Source organism: Orycteropus afer, unplaced genomic scaffold (assembly GCF_000298275.1).
Source record: "Orycteropus afer afer isolate SDZICR_OR568_19922 unplaced genomic scaffold, OryAfe1.0 scaffold00350, whole genome shotgun sequence".
Classification (NCBI taxonomy): Eukaryota; Metazoa; Chordata; class Mammalia; order Tubulidentata; family Orycteropodidae; genus Orycteropus; species Orycteropus afer.
The window spans coordinates 1,936,623-1,955,473 of NW_006921937.1; the positions used below are offsets into that span (position 1 = coordinate 1,936,623).

An 18,851-nucleotide genomic window follows, 5' to 3' on the forward strand; every position below is an offset into this window, starting at 1 on the left:
ACCACAGAATGGAGGACAATGGCTAGAAGGGCCACATCAAGCAATTCACTGCAAGTCCCTTGGGTTTTCTATGTATAGGATCGTATAATCTGCAAATAGTGATAGTTTTAATTCCTCTCTGCCAATATGTGTGCCTTTTATATTTCTTTCTTGCTTTATTGCCCTGGCCAGGACTTCCAATACAATGTTAAATAGAAGTCGTGATAGAGGGCATCCCTGTCTGTTTCCCATTCATGAGGGGAATGCCTTGAGTCTTTCTCCATTAATAATGATGTTGGCCGTTGGCTTTGCATATATACCCTTTATTATGTTGAGGAATTTCCCTCCTATCCCTGTTTTTCTGAGAGTTTTAAACAGGAATGGATGTTGGATTTTTATCAAATGCCTTTTCTGCATCAATTGATATAATCATATGGCCCTTTTCTTTGTTTTGTTTATGTGGTGGATTACATTAATTGATTTTCTGATGTGAAACCACCCTTGCAAACCTGGTATGAATTCCACTTGGTCCGGATGAATTAATTTTTTGATATATTGTTGGATTCTGTTGGCCAGGATTTTGTTAAAAGATTTTTGCATCTATGTTCATGAGTGATATTGGTCTGTAGTTTTCCTTTCTAGTGTTGTCTTTCCCTGGTTTTGGTATTAGTGTTATGCTTGCTTCATAAAATGAGTTTGGGAGTACTCCATCTTTTTCTATGTTCAGGAACAGCTTGAGTAGCATAGGTGTCAACTCTTCTCTGAATATCTGATAGAATTTTCCAGTGAAGCCATCAGGGCCAGGGCTTTTCTTTGTGGGAAGTTTTTTTTATTTCTTCCCTTGTTATGGGTCTCTTCAAGTTTTCTGTTTCTGAGTGGGATAATTTAGGTAGATCTTGTGATTCTAGAAACTTGTCTATCTCTTCTAGATTTTCTTACCTATTAGTATACAGTTTTTCATAATATTCTGTCAGTATCTTTTTATTTCAGTTCGTTCTGTTGTGATGACACTGTTTTCATGTACAATTCTTGTGATTTGGGTCTTCTCCTTTTTTTTGTTAGGTCTGCCAATGGTTTATCGATTTTATTAATCTTTTCAAAGAACCAGTTTTTTGTTTTGTTGATTTTCTCTATGGTTTTTTTGTTTTCTGTTTCATTTATTTCTGCTCTGATCTTTATTATTTCTTTGCTTCTAGATACTGTAGGACTCTTTTTTTGTTGTTCTATTTCTAGTTGTTGTAGTTGATAAGTTAGAGTGTTGATTTTGTTTCTTTCCTCTTTTTTGATGTATGCATTTATTGCTATAAACTGTCCTCTGAGTACTGCTTTTGCTGTGTCCCATAGGTTTGGTAGGATGTATCTTCATTCTCATTAGTTTTTAGGAATTTTTTAATTTCAGTTTTTATCTGTTCTGTAACCCAATAGTTTTTAAGCAGAGAGTTGTTCAGCATCCATATGTGTGATGCTTTTTCCTTGCTCTTCCTAGTATTAATTTCTAGTTTTATAGCATTGTGATCAGAGAAGATGCTTTGCAGTATTTCAATGCTTTTGAATTTATTGAGGCTTGTTTTATGTCCTAGCATATGGTCTATTCTGGAGAAGGATCCATGTGCACTGGGAAAGAATGTGAATTGTGTTTTTGTTGGATGAAGTAGTCTATATATGTCTATGAGTTCCAGTTGGTTGATTGTGTTAAGTTCTTCTGTATCTTTGCTGAGCTTCTTCCCATTGACCTGTCTTTGCTTGAAAGTGGTGTGTTAAAGTCCTCCATCACTAATATAGAGTTGTCTATCATTCCTTTTATTTCAGTTAATATTTGCTTCATGTATTTTGGAGCATTTTCATTGGGTGCATAAATAGTTATTATTGTAACCTCTTCTTTGTTGATTGACCCTTTCACCATCATATAATGCCCAACTTTGTCTCTTAAGATGTCTTTCACCTTAATGTCTATTTTATCAGAAATCACAATGGCTATGCTTGCCCTTTTTTGTTTCGATTGGCTTGGTATATTCTTTTCCATCCTTTAACCCTTAATTTGTTTTTATCTTTGTGTCTAATGTGCATCTCTTGTAGGCAGCATATAGATGGGTCTTCTTTTCTTATCCAGTCTGCCACTCTTTTTCTCTTGATAGGTGCATTTAGTCCATTCACATTAAGTATAATTAGTGATAGGTGTGAGTTGATTGGTGTCATTCTATTGTGTTTTTTTTGTCTTGTTGTTGGTGATTCCTTGGTCCATGTATATTTCTGTGCTGAGTTCAGTTTGTTGGCTATTGCTTTCTCCCTTTTCTTTTTTATAGTTGGTTTTGTGTTTGTTAAGCCTATATGTTTTCCTTCCTTCTGGATTTGCTTAGAAGAATTGTTACTCTTCTTTGTGGTTACCTTGGAGTATATTCTTGTCTCTACATTTTTAGAACAGTGAATGTTACAAAGACATTGTTGTGTTTTCCTCTCCATTTGAGGGTCTGTACCTAGAAGTATTATTCTCTCTGATAGGTTAGTTGCTGTTGTTGTGTGCTGCTTGAGTTCCTTGGTTTTTAAGGTAGACTGTTTTATGGTCTTATTATGAGTATCTATTTCTGATTCAGTTTTAGAGTTGATGTCACATATCCTGGTTTTGCTGATCTCTCTTGTGGGTTCTCTATTGTTAGGACTTCCTTAAGCATTTCTTGTAGGGTTGGTTTGGTTTTCACCAAGTCTTTTAATTTCTGTTTATCTGAGAATGCCTTGATTTCACCCTCATATTTTATGGATAATTTTGGCTGGATATAGGATTCTTGGTTGGAAGTTTTTTTCCTTAAGAGTTTTATATATGCTGTCCCATTGCCTTCTTGCCTGCATGGTTTCTGCTGAGTAATCGGAGCTCAGCCTAACTGTTTGATAATTATAAGTAATATTTCTTTTATCCCAGACAGATCTCAAAACTTTTTCTTTGTCTTTGGTTTTGGAAAGTTTGATTATAATATGCCTTGGTGTTTTTCTCTTGGGATCTATCTTGTGTGGGGTTCTGTCGGCTTCTTGGACAAACATCTTTTCTTCCTTCATGATATGGTGGAAGTTTTCTGCTAGCAGGTCTTCCACAATTTTCTTGGTGGTCTTTTTCGCCTCTTCTTGTTCTGGAATTTCAATGAGTCTTACATTGTTTCATCTCATGTCATCTTATGTAATTCTTAGGCTTTCTTCATTTCTCTTAAATCTTTGTTTTGATTTTTCTTCATATAGGCTAGTGTCCAGGGATTTGTCTTCTAGTTGGGATATGCATTCTTCAGCCAGTTCTAATCTGCTCTTTTGAGCTTCTACTGTGTTGTGTAGTTCTTTCATTTTGGTGCTCATGGTTTGCATTTCAATAGACATCTTCTGCATTTCTAACTACTCTTTTTGTGTGAGTTCTGATTGTGCATTAATCTTAATATTCTGTTCTCCAATGATTTTCCTGAGTTCCTCCAGGGAACTTTCTGTGTTCTCCTTATTTCTGTTTGGAGTTTCCTTAGGCTCTTGTATAGCTCTATAAACATGTCTTCTAAATTCTTTCTCAGATAATTCTATTGCCTCTTCTTCCTCCATGTGTAATGAGACCTTTGTAGTTTTGCTTCTAATGCCTTGTCCTGTTTTTTGTTGTTGTTGTTTGATTTGAGGGCCTGTTGTTTCCTAGACATTTTGAGGTTGTCTTTAGCTGCTGGTTACATGTTGATTTGTTTTGTCTTGGTTTTATGGTTTAATATTTTGAAAAGGTGAAGGTGGTGTATTTTATTTTATTATTGATTCAGGTATGTTGGGTCGCTCTGCTGTTTCCTTTGTGATGGTGGAATCACTGTGCGGAATGTGGATATGTGTTTCCATTTGTCGTAAATAGGGTTTAGAGTTCGAAGTGGGAGGTTTTATGGTAATTGGCTGAATATGGCTTTTTCTATTGAATGAGTGAAGTTATTGGTGGAGAAGATAGGAGCAGAAGAAGGAAAGCTTGGTGTTACTAGGGTTGGTTTCTAGGGCTTTGCGTGAGCTATTATTGATGACATAGTTACTTACAAGTCCATGGCTCAATTTCAGGAAACACTCCTGTTGTTAGGGAGTCACCACTTTCCGCCAGGCTCAGGCACACTCAAAGACCCCGCTTCCGAGACCCCTCGGCGCCAAAAAACCAATCCAAGGCAAATTCCTGGACCGCACTCAGCTGGATTCCTCTGTCTCCACCCCATCTGCCTGCCATGCTGGTGCGATCCGCCCAGACCGCAAGTGTCTCGGGAGTTTGTGATACCGCCCACCTGCGGCGCCAAAGATGAGCGCGTTTTCAGCTGTGCTGGAGTTGGGAGCATGCCTGCTAGTAATCTTTGGTCTCGATATCAGTGACAAAGACAAACACAGACCTCTCAATGTCTCCCAAGGTGACCCAGGCCCACTCAGTGATCCGCTGAGGGGGGAGCAAGCTCACCCTCCTCGAGCACCAGTGAGCTCTCCACTTGGGTTTCAGTGATGTTGCGTGCGCCCGTTTGGACACAGCCGAGCTGAGTTAATGATAAAATCAGGTGCTGAAATAGATTTTTGGGGTGATTGCTGGAATGTTGATGTGGTCACTGGTATGCTGATATAGGGTGTCTTCTTTCTTGGCTCACGGGGATCTCAGGTGGCCGCCCTTGCCCACCAGTCAGTGACTGCCCCATGGAAGTTTCCAGTGGCCTCTCTCGGCTGCCCATCTGTCCTCCGCCAGGTAGATCTTTCTTAAATAATCTCCCTGTGCCTTTCTCTAATTCTGCTCTTCTGTGTTTGGTGCACTCTGATTCAGTGAGCTGTTCAGAGTGCCATAATCCCTAATTCAAACTGCAATACCTAGTTCTTCAAGCACTAAGATGCTAGAGGGCAATAGCATGGTGATTACTGATGAGACTCCATTTTGAATCCTCTGAATTAGTATATTCTGAGGTATATTGATTATGTCTCATAGTTTTTCTGTCTCTTTCATCTCTATTATTTTGTAGCTTAAAAGAATTAAATCTATTTATGTTACAAGAGATTTTAACTATATAGATGTCTATAGAATAAAATTTTAAAGTTCCATTTTGGTCTGATATTATCTTATACCCCATTTGTTAAACACTGTTGAAAGTTTGGGTTGTAGTCTGGTTCTGCTCCTCTGTGCTCACACACAAACATACACACACAAATACTATACACATACACATAAACGTATTTAATACAAATGGAACTATGCTGTACGTATTCTGCATTTTGCCTTTTGATTTAAAAATATGTCTTGGAGAACTTATATTTCTGTATCTTATTTTTCAGTGGTTGTATGCTATTCTTTATCATAAGTGGATTGAAATTTATTCACTCATTCCTTGTTGATGGACATATAAATGTGTTCTAGTTTTTTGCTTTATAGGCCGTAGTGTTGCATCAAACATCTTTGTGTGGACAGATTTTGTGCACATTGTATAAGTATTTTGGTAAGAAGTTTTTAGATGGTAAAAGAATATTCTAATTTAAAAATTGAGAGTGACTTTTAAGTTTACATCTGAAAAATTTGTGCCATTTTTGTTACAATATATAAATATTCCTTTTTGTTTTTTTATAATACTGAGAACACTAGAATTATATTTTTTTAATTTGTTAATTTTAGTAGCTTAAAAATAACTTACTGCAAAATCTGCAGGTATTTAATTGTGGTATAGGTTATATATTCATGTGCTTACTGATTGGATTTTTTCTGGATGAACTTTCCAGCTTTTTTTTTTTTTTCTGGTGTGTGTGTGTGTGTCTTTTTATATCAAATTGCCTTTTTTCTCTGTGTTAAGGAAAGAGACCTTTTGTTTATAATTTCCACTGAAGGTATTCCTTCATAGTTTTTTGCATTTGATTTTATTTATGATCTTTTTAACTTTTAAGGAAATTTAAAATTTTATAAACTTAAATTACTTAATATTTTCCTTTGTACTTGAGTTTCCTGTGCTGCTTTGAATGGCTATGTGCATTTTTGAGATAGAAATACTTCTTGTAAGGGTCAAAAGCATTTAATACAACCATAAATTATTCTTGTCTGAGAGTGTATGCTAGTTTTGTATATTTGATTATCTTCAAATCTATACAGAAAATATCCCTATAGCATTATTAGAATATATGAAAATGAAAATAGCTTGCCATATATTTAAATTGCCAAACAACTGAGCCTTAGTTCTTAAAGATAATTGTGTCACTTTCTAGATAATACAGAATTCACAATCTGTCATAGGATTGTTGTAAGGATTAAATGAGATAGCATATGCAAATAATACATGCTACCATTTACTCATTGCTACTAAGTATCAGTCATTTTACATACACTAGCCCATTTGTCCTCACAACACTGGTATGAGGCAGGTGTCACTATACTCAAATTACATCTGACAAAATAGATTCAGTGAGCTTAAACTGCTTGCGCAGGGTCTCATAGATAAAAATTGACAAAGCCAGATATGAACATGTTTGTCTGAAAAAAAAAAAAACCTCCAGATTTTTTGTTATACATTCTTCCTGGGACATGGTACGCATTCATTTATTTTATTTCCTTTTCTCTTCTTTTCCTACTTTTTAGTTCATTTTCTCTTTTTCTGTTTGTTGAAATAAGACTCTAAACCAGCACTGCCCAAGAGTATTTTCTGCTATTATTAGTGTTCTCTTCTATGCTATCCGCTATGGTATCCACTAGCCACTAGTCACATGTGTCTGTTTTACTTGGTATGTGGTTAAGGCAATCAAGGAAAGGAATTGTTACTTTAATTTCAGTTCATTTAAATGAAATTTCATGTAGTTCTGTTTTGGATGGGATAACCCTAGATAAATGAGTTTTTTTTCCTTATATGTAAAGTGAGCATAATGAATATGTTGATTGGTAATGAGAGAATGTTCATTCTAGGTTGAAAACTTTAGCAGAAGAACTTATGCAAACACAGCAGATGCTTTTAAACAAGGAGGAGGCTGTATTGGAGCTAGAGAAGAGAATTGAAGAATCTTCTAAGACCTGTGAAAAAAAGTCTGAGTAAGTAAAAGAAAACAATTTGAAGCAGGAAAGTTGAATCGACACTTTATAGAAATACTTTAGTTATATGGTATTGATGGATGTAAGGTTTTAGTAACTGAAATTTTTAAATGTTTACTTTTATATAGATGAATTTCTAGGAATCTAGAACAATGATCCTCTTTCTGTAAATATAGTGTACTGATCATAATGAGATTTTTTTTTGGTATATATAGTCCAATGTTTTAACAGTTTAGAACTATGTTCTGAAAAGTCCTCTGTTAAAAGTATCTTTACTTTCCCTCATTCATGGTCACCAGGCCCACTGTGGATTTCTTTGTTAAGAATGTAGCAGGGCAAAATTATCTAGAAATTGGCTTCTACTGTGTTTAATGGAAGAAAAACTAATTAGAAAATAGTTGCCTGCTTCACTTATTAAAATCTCTCTGAGGTTTACTGTGTTTTTTGTATTAGTATTATTTATCTTGCTGATTTCTGAATCTGGAAATATCTCCTTGGGCCCTGACTTCTTGTTTTGGTACTCTTATCTTTTTACTGATTTCTTTGTGTTTTCTTTGCTTCAACAAATTTAAAATTTAAAATTTCTAATCAGAACTTGGTAATTGTTTTCATTTCCAATAATGGTTACTAGTTTCTCTAATCTTTACCAGACCATATAAACTTCTTGCTATCCTATTAATTATCAGCTTTATTTATCAAGACACTCTAGGAATTTGTGATATGTAGGATTTTTCTGGTCTATAAATTCAAAAATTCACTGCTGTCCAGTTGGTTCTGACTCATAGTGACCTCTTGGGTTTCCAAGGAGCTCTGGTAGCATAGTGCCAAAGGCACTTACTTGACTGCTAACCAGAAGGCTGGCGGTTCAAATCCACCAGCCACTCCTCAGAAGGAAAGTTGGGCAATCTTCTGTAGTGATACCACCTCGGACACCCAAGGTCTGAGTCAACGGCTCATAACAACAACAACAACAACATCTCTATGGGAGTAGATTGCCCAGCCTTCCTTCTGAGGAGTGGTTGGTGGGTTTGAATTGCCAGCCTTCTGGTTAGCAGTCACTCTTATTTTCTGCAGAATTTTTCAAACATTCTCTACTTCCTTCAAACCTCTGATCTTTTATTTCCCTCATGATAGTTAGCAGATAGACCTCTCCTATACCACAGAAAAAATTAGAAGCATTAGGTAGCAACAACCTTGTTTTTCTTAGACTGGACATGCTGGTAATGTAGGAGGTCAGCAAAAAAGAGGAAGACTCTCAAGAAATGGTTTGATACTGCTACAGCAGTGCTCAAACATAGCAATGATTGTGAGGATTGCACAGGACTGGGCAGTGTTTCATTCTGTTGTACATAGGGTTGCTATGAGTTGGAATTGACCTGACAGCACCTAACAACAACAGCATTCAAACCTAACCACATTCCCTTTCCTTATTTCAATAGAGGAACTATTCCTTATTCTAAGTCCATTTTTCACCTTTTATGTTCTGAAAAATTGCCTTCTGTTCTGGTTACCTAGCGTGGCTCTGACAAAAATATACCACAAGATGGAATGGCCTTAACAAACAGGGGTTTATTCTTACAATTTGGAGGCTTTAAGTCCAAGTTCAAAGTGCCAAGCTGGGTGAAATCCCCTCAGCCTTGGGCTTCAGCTCTGCCTCCAGCTCCCGGCCCACTGAAGCTAGAGGCTTTTTTTCACTCAGACAGCTGCTGGCTGCTGAGGCTGGAAGCCCAAGGTTGACAAATAAAAGGCACAGTCCCAATGTTACCAAACCACACAGGAGACCATTAATTTAAGTCCCAAGGTCAGCAGAACATGGTAGGCTGCTGAATGACATGGCTACATGCAGGGTCCAAGTGTACCATAAACTAGAGATCATCCCCAAAGCTGCTTCTTATATATGAGAAGCAGACCACATACCCAAAGCAGCTACTCAGGTGTTTGTGGTAGATCCCACTATGGAGCTGATTGCCAGTCTCATCATGGGGAATAACTACCACCAGCTGCCCAGCCACTCAACGAGGCCCAGCCAAGTTGACACACAAACATAATCAGCATAATTCCACCCCTTGTCGACTTGGCACCTGTACAGATCTTCATTGGGTGGAATCTGTACAGATCTTTCTCACTGGGTGGCTTCAGTCCCCTAGTTCCTCTAAGTGGTGACCTCACCCCCTTGTCCTGGCAGGCCCCGTTCCTCTCCCTCTTGGGCTTGGCAGCCCTGCCCCCTCACTCTTAGGCAGAAGCTATGGCTCCATCCCACTGGCTCACATGAACTGAACAGCCCCACACTTCAGAACCGAGTTGGTAAAGGCCTGGCTCTTTGAAACCTAGGGGGCTGTGGTCGTTCCATCCCCAAAGGCCATGGTCCTACCCTTTCAGGTTGAGGCAACTCTGCTTTCCATTTCCTTGGTCTCTCCGCTTCTACCGATTAATGTCCAAGGCAGCAACTCTGTGGGAATCTTCATGCCCCCAAAGCATTCAGCTTTCTTGCTCCGTGGGCTGTCCAACCTGCTACTCTGTTTTATACCAGTCTCTTCACCAATTAATGCCTTAGGGCAACCCACTCCTCCAGGAAGCCACCTACCCAAAGGCATCAAGCTTTCTCCTCCATGGGCTGGTAAGGCTATTGCTGTCTTATGCCGATTCCCTTTGTTCTGCTCTTGCCGTCTCTCATGCTGGTCTCTGGGCTTTGTTCCTCCCATCTCTCATGCCGGTCTCTTGCTCTGCTCCTGTTGTCTGTCATGCCATGTGCCTGGGTCTCTCTGCCAAGGTCTCAGGTCAAGTACACACTCTACTCCTGTTTCCACATTTTAGGTATCTGTCAGAGCAGCACCCCACTCTCTCGGTACCAAATTCTGTTCTGGTTACCTCGTGCTGCTCTGACAAGAATATACCACAAAATAGGATAACCTTAACAAACAGGAGTTTATTCTTACAATTTGGAGGTTTTAAGTCCAAGTTCAAAGCTCCAAGCTCTAGGGGCTGGGTGAAAGCCCCTCAGCCTTGGGCTTCAGCTCTGTCTCCAGCTCCCGGCCTACTGAAGCTAGAGGCTTTTCTTTACTCAGACAGCTGCTGGCTGCTGAGGCTGAGAAGCCCAAGGTTGACAAATAAAATGGCATAGTCCCAATGTTACCAAACCACACAGCAGACCCTTAATTTAAGTTCATTGTAAGTCCCAAGTTCAGCAGTGCATGGCAGGCTGCTGATCAATGACATGGCTACATGCAGGGTCCAAGTGTACCATAAACTAGAGACCATTGCCAAAGCTGCTGCTTATATATGGGAAGCGGACCACATACCCAAAACAGCTACTCAGCTGCTTGTGATACATCCCACCATGGAGTTGATTGCCAGTCTCATCATGGGGAATAACTACCACCAGCTTCCCAGCCAAGATGACACACAAACATACCCACCACACCTTCTCAACTAAGTCTTTGTGCTCACCTTTTAAATATGTGCCATTTTTGACTCCTGGATATAGTTTTGTGCCCTCCCCCATAATAACACTTCTTTAACCTCCATATCTCCCCAACGACTGTCTTTGTCTTCTATTTTCTTAAACTTATTCTAAAAATGATTATGCTCACTCATTTCCTCAGTTTTATTCAATTTCAGCCCACATATGTTTGTTTTTTTCCCCCATCGCTGTGTTGAAATAGGTGATTTCTGAGATCACCAATGATCTTTGCATTGCTAAATTTAGCAAATATCTTGCTTAACTTCTTAGTAGTATATGACTTTATTGATTACATATTCCTTCTCTTCCCTTGGCCTTCAAGACTCAACACTCCAGATCTTCCTCCTTTCTTTCTGGCCATGAGTCCTTTGCAGAGTCATCCTCCTTCATGTAGTTTATACATGTTACAATTCTTCAAGGCATGACTCCAGGTAATGTCCCTGTCAGCTTCCTGTTTCTCTCTCTTGGTGAAGATGACTCACATTTATTATATTGACTCAGAATTCTCTTCTAAACTCTTTGTCCATCAATCTAGCAGTCTACTTGACATGCCTTCTTTGATGGCTTAGTAGCACCATTAATTCTCCATTTCTAAAGCTGGATTAAAAATCTCCACAACACAACACAGCTTAGGTCATGCTTATCATCTATCCTATTATAATATAACAGAGAATATTAGGAGTCTCCTTCTCCCAAACCTCTCATATCTAATCTGTGTCCTGGTTTATAGATTTTACTTTTTAAATTTCTTTTCAAACGATATCCTTCCTCTGTATTCAAACCATACACTCCTGGTCTAAGCTGCCATTACCTCACTTTTTCATTCTGGCTCCACTTTAAGTTCGTTGTCGTCTAATCTACTATTCAAATATAGCCAGAGAGATCTTTTTGTAATTCAGACTTGATCAGATCATCTTCCTGCTTAAAGTACTTCATTGGTTTCTACATTTGAGTTCCCTAAGACCTTCAGGTTTAAAGATTCTCTAGGAAGATTCCCAAGACTCAGCTTACTCATGGCTAAGATTTGTTACAGTGAAAGGAGGCAGAGAAAAGTCAGCAAAGGGAAAGGTGCATGGGAGTAAGTCTGGAAGAAACAAGGGAGAAGCTTCCAGAGTCCTAGCCTAGTGGAGTCACACATGGCAAAGCTTCGTTTCTCCAACAATGAATTACAACTATAGTTTGTGAAATGTTGTCTACTGGCGAAGCTCATTTAGAGTCTAAGTGCCCAGAGTTTTTATAGAGGGCTAACACTAGGCAACCTCTGCCTGGAATTGCCAAAATTCCAGAGACTCAAGAGGAGAGCAGGTGTTCAGCATAAACCGTATTGTTTGTACAGATAATTTAGACACAGTGAACCACTCTTACCAGTTAAGTTGTTGGGAATGCTCCCAAAATCCAAGTTCTCAGATATCAGCCCAGGGCTAGCCTTGTAAGCAGGCCTTCAAAGGAAGTCATCAGGGTTGTGATTATTTCTTTTCTGTACTGTTTGCTTTGCTTTCATGAATAACATCAGAAATCTTAACATAGCTTTTAAGATGTGGTATGTGTCTGGCTTCTACCTCTTTCAGATTCTTCTTTCACTGTGTTTCCCCTAGTTTGATCTAAATACTGGCCTCCTTTACAATCTTTTTTACTTGCCTCAATCTCCTGTCCTCTCCCAACACATTCTGTACCTCTGGTATAATATCCTCCTTCTCAGTGCCCTCTCATCACCACACACCCTTCACTTGATTAATGCCTGTTCTTCTTTTAGATAGCTTAATCTTTACTTCCATCAGAGAAGCCTTCTCTTAACCTCTGAGATTAGGCCAGTCTCACTCCCTCCCCACCCCAGTCACAACCTGTTATGGTACCAGCCACTTCTTTGTGATGCATATGTATGGAAGTTGTAACTTTTTAATTAACTTTTAGACTTTTGATTAATGCTTATTTTTCTTGCTTTAAACTCTAAGCTTTATGAGAGCAGGGACTCTGTCTTTGGTTTATTCACCATTGCATCCTCATGATCTAACATAATAACAGACTCAAAACCAAACAAGTGAAAAATGATCTGTTTGGCTTAGAATTGGGTCTAATGTAAGTATGAATTTTTGCCTGTTTCCTCCTTTAAGGCTATTTTAGATGCAAGGCATGGAGATTTATTCCTATTAGTCTAATAAATGTAGCATTTTATGTATGATACTAAAAAGGAGTATCATAGAACCCAATGACAGGAACTACAGCATTGTTAAACCTCCTCTAGAATAGAACCTGGTACTAGGAAGCTCTCTGCATGCAGAGACTTTATCATCAGGAACAGCCCTCCTCCAACCCCTGCCAGCCCATGGCCTCTATGCTTCTGTCTTTAATGAGCTGTGTGAGACAGGTGGTCATTTCTCAGAACCTCATTCTCTCTGCATAACTTAAATTCTGTTTTGCTCATGCCATATAAGTAGGTTCTGGTACATCATTTATTGAACATCAGAAATGTGTTGCTTACAAATACATAGAAAAATGCCACTTAAGCATTACAAGTACTTGTTTTTTCACTGTTTTTATATGAACACAGTCTACCAGTTGATAAAGAACTGTTTTTCAGAAATACACTTTTCTTAATTGGCTGTACAGAACTTAAAACATACTGTTTTTAATGAAATCATACCATGAATAGCATTTGGGTTCCCAGGATAGTTTGTGAAAACTAGTATTAAGTGTATCCTTGCCTTCCAGATTCTTTAAACATTTGAGCTGTGAGCTTGAGACTTGAATTACTCAAATGCCAGTCTTTCTAACTCCCTTACCCTGCTGAGCCCTAAGCAAAAATTCAGAATCCTAAATTTTGCTGAAATATAAGTCTTGTAGAAGAGCTCTGGTAGCATAGAGCCTAAGGCATCTGACTGCTAACCAGAAGGTTGGCAGTTCAAACCCACCAGACACTCCATGGAAGCAAGACCGAGCAATCTACTTCTGTAAAGATTTACCACCTCAGAAACCCAGTGAGGGTTGTTATGAGTCGGAATTGACTCAATGGCAGTGGGTTTTTTCAGTCTTCTAAACCTTGAGGATTTTGGAGAAGGTGGAAAATGTTGTAGATTTTTGATCTTATTATAGCTCCTGACACAGTGTTATATGCAAAAGAATTACCTTTCAGGCTGTGAGAAGGATCAGGAAAGGGGCCTTGTACTTCTGTAGCCACAGCAGTGTAGAGGTTTTAGTGAACATGGAGAAAGCACTAAAGCAGGAGGAATTGGGTTGCTACCATTAATGTTTATGACCTTTGTATGGGCCATTCATAAATCCAGATCTGTATATTATGAAGTTTTGACTATAGGCTTTGTATTAAGTGGTTAAAAGGGCTGACTTTGGATTCAGAAAGAACTTCTTTTACAAGCTGTGGGATTTGGGGCAGTTCAGTTAATATTTCTGAACCTTGGTTTTCTTATCTGTAAAATGGGATAATTATTCCTATTTTATGAAGTTGATATAAACCAAAACCAAACCCACTGTCACTGAGTTGATTGACTCGTAGTGACCATATAGGACAGAGTAGAATTTCTTCATTGGGTTTCCAAACCTGTGTATCTTTCCAGAAGCAGGCTACCTTGCCTTTGTCCCATGAAGCAGCTGGTGGGTTTGAACTGCCAACTTTTGGTCAGCAGCTGAATGCCTTAACCACTGTGCATGAGAGTACATAAAATAACATGTGAAGTGATAATAGAGTACCTGTTGTATTAAGCATTGAGTGAATATTAGTTACAATGATCCTTACTGCCTTAAAATAATCCAGTATGCAAAAATTTAATCTTACCTATAAAAACCAAACTCACTGCCTTGGAGTCCATCCCGACTCATAGTGAGATTATACACACACACACACACACACACACACACATTTAAATATGTAATTGCATGCATGCATGTTGTGTGTATACACACACATACACACACACCCTAAGAAGTTAATCTTGAAATTACTAAAATACAATTTTCATTACAAAGAATTTACTTCAGAGTTCATATATGTGTGTGTATGTGTGTGTGTGTTGTTGTTGTTATGTGCTGTGGAGTGGTCTCCGACTCATAGCAACCCCTCCTTGGGTTTCTGAGGCAGTATCCCTACTAAAGTTGATTACCCAATCTTCCTTCCAAGGAGTGGCTGGTGAGTTTGAACTGCCAGCCTTCTGGTTAGCAGTCAAATGCCTTAGGCATTACGCCACCAGAGTTCCCCATATAAAATTTATTTTCTTTTAAATAAGGTTTATATTTCTCTTCTGCAAAAGGAATGTGTTTTGTTGGTAGAAAGTTAGAAAAGTATCTAGATTTGATTTGTTCATAAAGCATTAAAGCCAGTAAGAAAGTCTAAAAGAGTTGTTTACTCTTTTAATAACAGAAACTTTTTTTTTTTTCACTTTTATTGTGGTGAAAATATACACAACAGACATTCACCAGCATAACAACTTCTGCATTTACAGCTCAGGGACATTGATGACATCTTTCATGTTGTGTCACCATTATTGCTATCCTTTATCAAAATATTCTACCACCGTTAACATAAACTCAGTGCCCCCAAACAAAAGCTTAATCACTAATAATCTTTGGTTTATCTTTGGTTTATGTGTGTGTGTGTGTGTGTGGTTTTTTTTTTTTTTTTTTTGGTCAACCTTCTAGGAATTTTCCCTCACCTCAACTCCCATCCCTAGTAACCAACAAGGTAAGTTTCCTGCCATGCATAAATCTTTCCTTGACTTTTACAGTAGTAGACTAATACAGTATTTGTCCTTCTGCGATTGACTTAATTCACTCAGCATAATGTCCTTCATATTCATCCACATTATTCAGTGTACTGCAGATTCTACATTATTCTCTAGGGTTGCACAGTATTCCATTGTGTATATGAACCACAGTTTGTTTATCCATTCCTTTGTTGATGGGCACTTAGATTGTTTCCATCTCTTTGCTATTGTGAATAGTGCTGCGATGAACATGGGTGTGCATCTATCCATTTCTGTTCTGCCTCTCACTTCTTTAGGATATATACCTAGTAATTGGATGCCTGGATCAAATGATACTTATGTTTCCAACTTTTTGAGGAATCACCATATTGATTTCCACAGAGATTGTATCATTTTACAATCCCACCAGGAATGTATTAGAGTCCTAATCTCTCCAAAACCTCACCAACATTTGTTATTTTATGTTTTGTTGAACTTTGCTATTAATGCTGGAGTGAGATGTGTCATGGTTGTTTTTATTTGCATCTTCCTGATCGCTAATGATCATGGACATTTCTTCATGTGTTTGTTGGCTGCCTGAGTATCTTTGGTGAAGTGTCTGTTCAAATCTTCTGCCCATTTTTTAATTGGATTGTTTGTTTTTTTAATGTTGAGGTGTTAAGCATTTTCTATAAATTTTAGAGATAAGGCCTTTGTCTAATATGTCACTACTGAATATTTTTTTCCCATTCTATAGATTTTCTTTTTACTCTTTTGGAGAAGTCATTTGATGCACATAGGAATTTAATTTTCAGAAGGTCCCAATCATCTAGTTTATCTTCTGTTGTTTGTGCATCTTGGGTTATTATGCTTGATAGTCTATTTATGCCATAAATTAGGGACCCTAAGTTTGTTCCTAATTTTTCTTTGATGAGCTTTATAGTTTTAGGTTTTTACATTTAAATCTTTGATCCATCTGGAATTAGTTTTTGTATATGGTGTGAGATGTAGATCTTGTTTCATTTTTCTGCAAATGGATATCCAGATTTGGAAGCAACATTTGTAAAAGAGACTATCCCTTGGCATTTAAAGGATTTTGGTCCTTTGTCAAAGATCAGCTGACCATAGGTGAATGGATCTATTTTTGGGTTTTCAATTCTATTCCACTGATCTGTGTGTCTGTCCTTGTACCAATACCAGGCTGCTTTGACTACTGTGGCTGGGCAGTGTGAGGCCTCCTACTTTGTTCTTCTTCTTCAGTTGTGCTTCGCTTGTCTGGGGTCTCTTTCCTTTCCATATAAAGTTAGTGATTAGTTTTTCCACGTCTTGAAAGAATGTTGATAGGATCTGGTTTGGGATTCCATTGAATGTATAGAATGCTTTGGATAGTATTGACGTTTTCACAATGTTCAATCTTCCTATCCGTGAGCATGGTATGTTCTTCCATTTATGTAGATCTCTTATAGTTTCTTGGAGTAGTGTTTTATAGTTTTTTTTGCATGTATCTTTTGTGTTCGCAGTAAGATTTATTTCTAAGTATCTTTTTGGTAGCTATTGTAAATGGTATTGATTTCCTTTTCAGAGACTTCTTTTCTGATGTAGAGGAGTCCAGTTGAGTTTTTTTATGTTGCTCTTATAGCCTGTCACTATACTAAATGTCTCAATTAGGTCCAGTAGTTTCTTGCTGAATCTCTTGAGTTTTCTGTGTATAGGATCATATCTGCAAGTAGGCACAATTTTTCTTCTTCTTTACCAATGTGGGTGCTTTTGATTTCCCTTCCTTGCTTTATTGCCCTGTCTAGGATGTCCAATACAATGTAGAATAGAATTGGAGATAGAGGACATTTTTATCTTGTTTCTGTTTGCAGGGGGAATGGTTTCAGTCTATCCTGTTGGGAATAATGTTGGCTATTGGTTTTACATATATGCCCTTTATTATGTTTGTGGTTCTATGTTGGTGTGATTTGTACAAGATTCCCCTCTGCCCTTTATTTTGTTTTGATATATCTGTGAACGGGTACAGTGTTCCTCTATTCGCTAGTTGTTAACACTTAGGCATTCACCACCTGTCTCCTGGTGGGTATGATAGAGAATTTGAGAGTGTATGCACAGAGCTCTGTTAGCTGTTTGTAAAGTGCAGTTGAGGATGAGTTGAGTTGGTATTGGCCACTGTTTTTTCATTAGTCAGTTGGTGGAAAAGCAAGTGGTGGCCCTCATTCGGTGAGTGGGGCTGCAGGAGGTTCAGGTATGGTTGGGTTGTGTGGGAACAGTTGCTGTCTTCCACTCAGTTAGAGAGGAAAAAAAAAAAAAAAATTAAACCACCAGACTAATAAAAACAAGAGAAAACAACTCAAAACTCATAAGCAAACAGGAACAATCACAAAAGAAAAAAAAATGTAATAAATGAGAGGAAAATTTTTCAAAAATATATTTAAAAAGGATAAAAGACAGATAATGAGAAAAGAGAAAAATAGAAAAGCTACAATATCTGGGGAGAGAGAATGAGAGAAATGAGCAAGAGTAAAAGAATAGTAAAGAAAAAATGGGAAAACTGCTAAAGGAACAACAAGGCATGGGAAGAACTAAAAGAAAGAAAAAAGAAGGAAACCAGGAAAAGGGAAGAGAAAAAAAGGAAAACAATGCAAAACAAAACAAAAAACCAAGAACTAGGAATGAGAAAGAGCAGCAAAGAAAAAGAAGAAAGCAGGAAAATAAAAAGAGTAATTTAAAAACACTCAAAGAAAAAACTTGGAGGTGGGGCACTACACCCAGGCTTTGTCAGGTCAGAGACCAGGATGGAATTTCTGCTCATCAAAAAGGTGGATGAAGGTTGGGGATGGCCACGACTTTGTCCACCAAGAGGGTGTAGGGAATAAGAGTAACCAGGGGAACGCCACACTTTTCTCATCATCAGCCTCTAGTGCAGCTGTCCTTGTTAGCCTCGACAAGCAGAGCCTATTCTTAGGTCACTATCCAGGCAAGAACCCCAATTGTATATATTCAAAATGTCCACATTCACAACTTACAAATATTCAAAATGGTTACACCCTCTGGACAGCCACTGGTACTCTACAAATCTGTTTTTTTCCTCCTTCACTGTTTGGCTTTCTGGTTGATAGGCACCAATGCAGTCCTTGTCTATGAAGTCCTTTGTGAGCAAAACCAATTCTTAGGTTGCTACCAGGAAGTATTCAAAATGTCTGTGCCCTCAGGACAACCAGCAGTCCCCTGTTCTGTTTGTCTTCTTACACAGTTTCATTCAGGTTCTTCTGCTAATTGGTATTTAATCCACTTCTTTATCCTTGCCTTCAAGGCTCAGGGTTCCAGGATCATCTTCTGTATCGGTTTCAATTTGTTTCTCATTGTTTTGTTGCGGATGGTATGTGTAGCTTGTCTGCCTATTCTGCCATTTTGCTGGAACTGACAGAAATATATATATTTTTAATTTATTTTTGTAGTGTGACAGAAACATTTTCTTTTTTTAATTGTGATTTGGGTGAAGATTAACAGAGTAAATTTACTTACCATACAGCAATTCACATACATTTTGTCTCATGACATTGACCGTAGTTTACCACAATGCAGTAGCTCCCCTCCCACTTCCTTCCCACAGTTACCTCTTCCCAGTGTCCTTCCCTCCATGCACTCCTGCCCCCTGAGCTGTCTCCCTGTGCATAAGCAGCCCTTCTTTCTCCCATGATTGTTC

At 38.2% G+C, this 18,851-nt stretch overlaps 1 protein-coding gene across 1 annotated transcript in view; it reads left to right on the forward strand.

Annotated features, from left to right (window-relative positions):
- The window catches only part of FER (FER tyrosine kinase), a 627,157-nt gene that overhangs the window by 137,819 nt on the left and 470,487 nt on the right, over positions 1-18,851 (forward strand). The window contains exon 7 of the mRNA XM_007952586.2: positions 6,872-6,994. Within this exon, the coding sequence (XP_007950777.1) occupies positions 6,872-6,994 (123 nt within the window). The remainder of the gene's footprint in view (positions 1-6,871; positions 6,995-18,851) is intronic.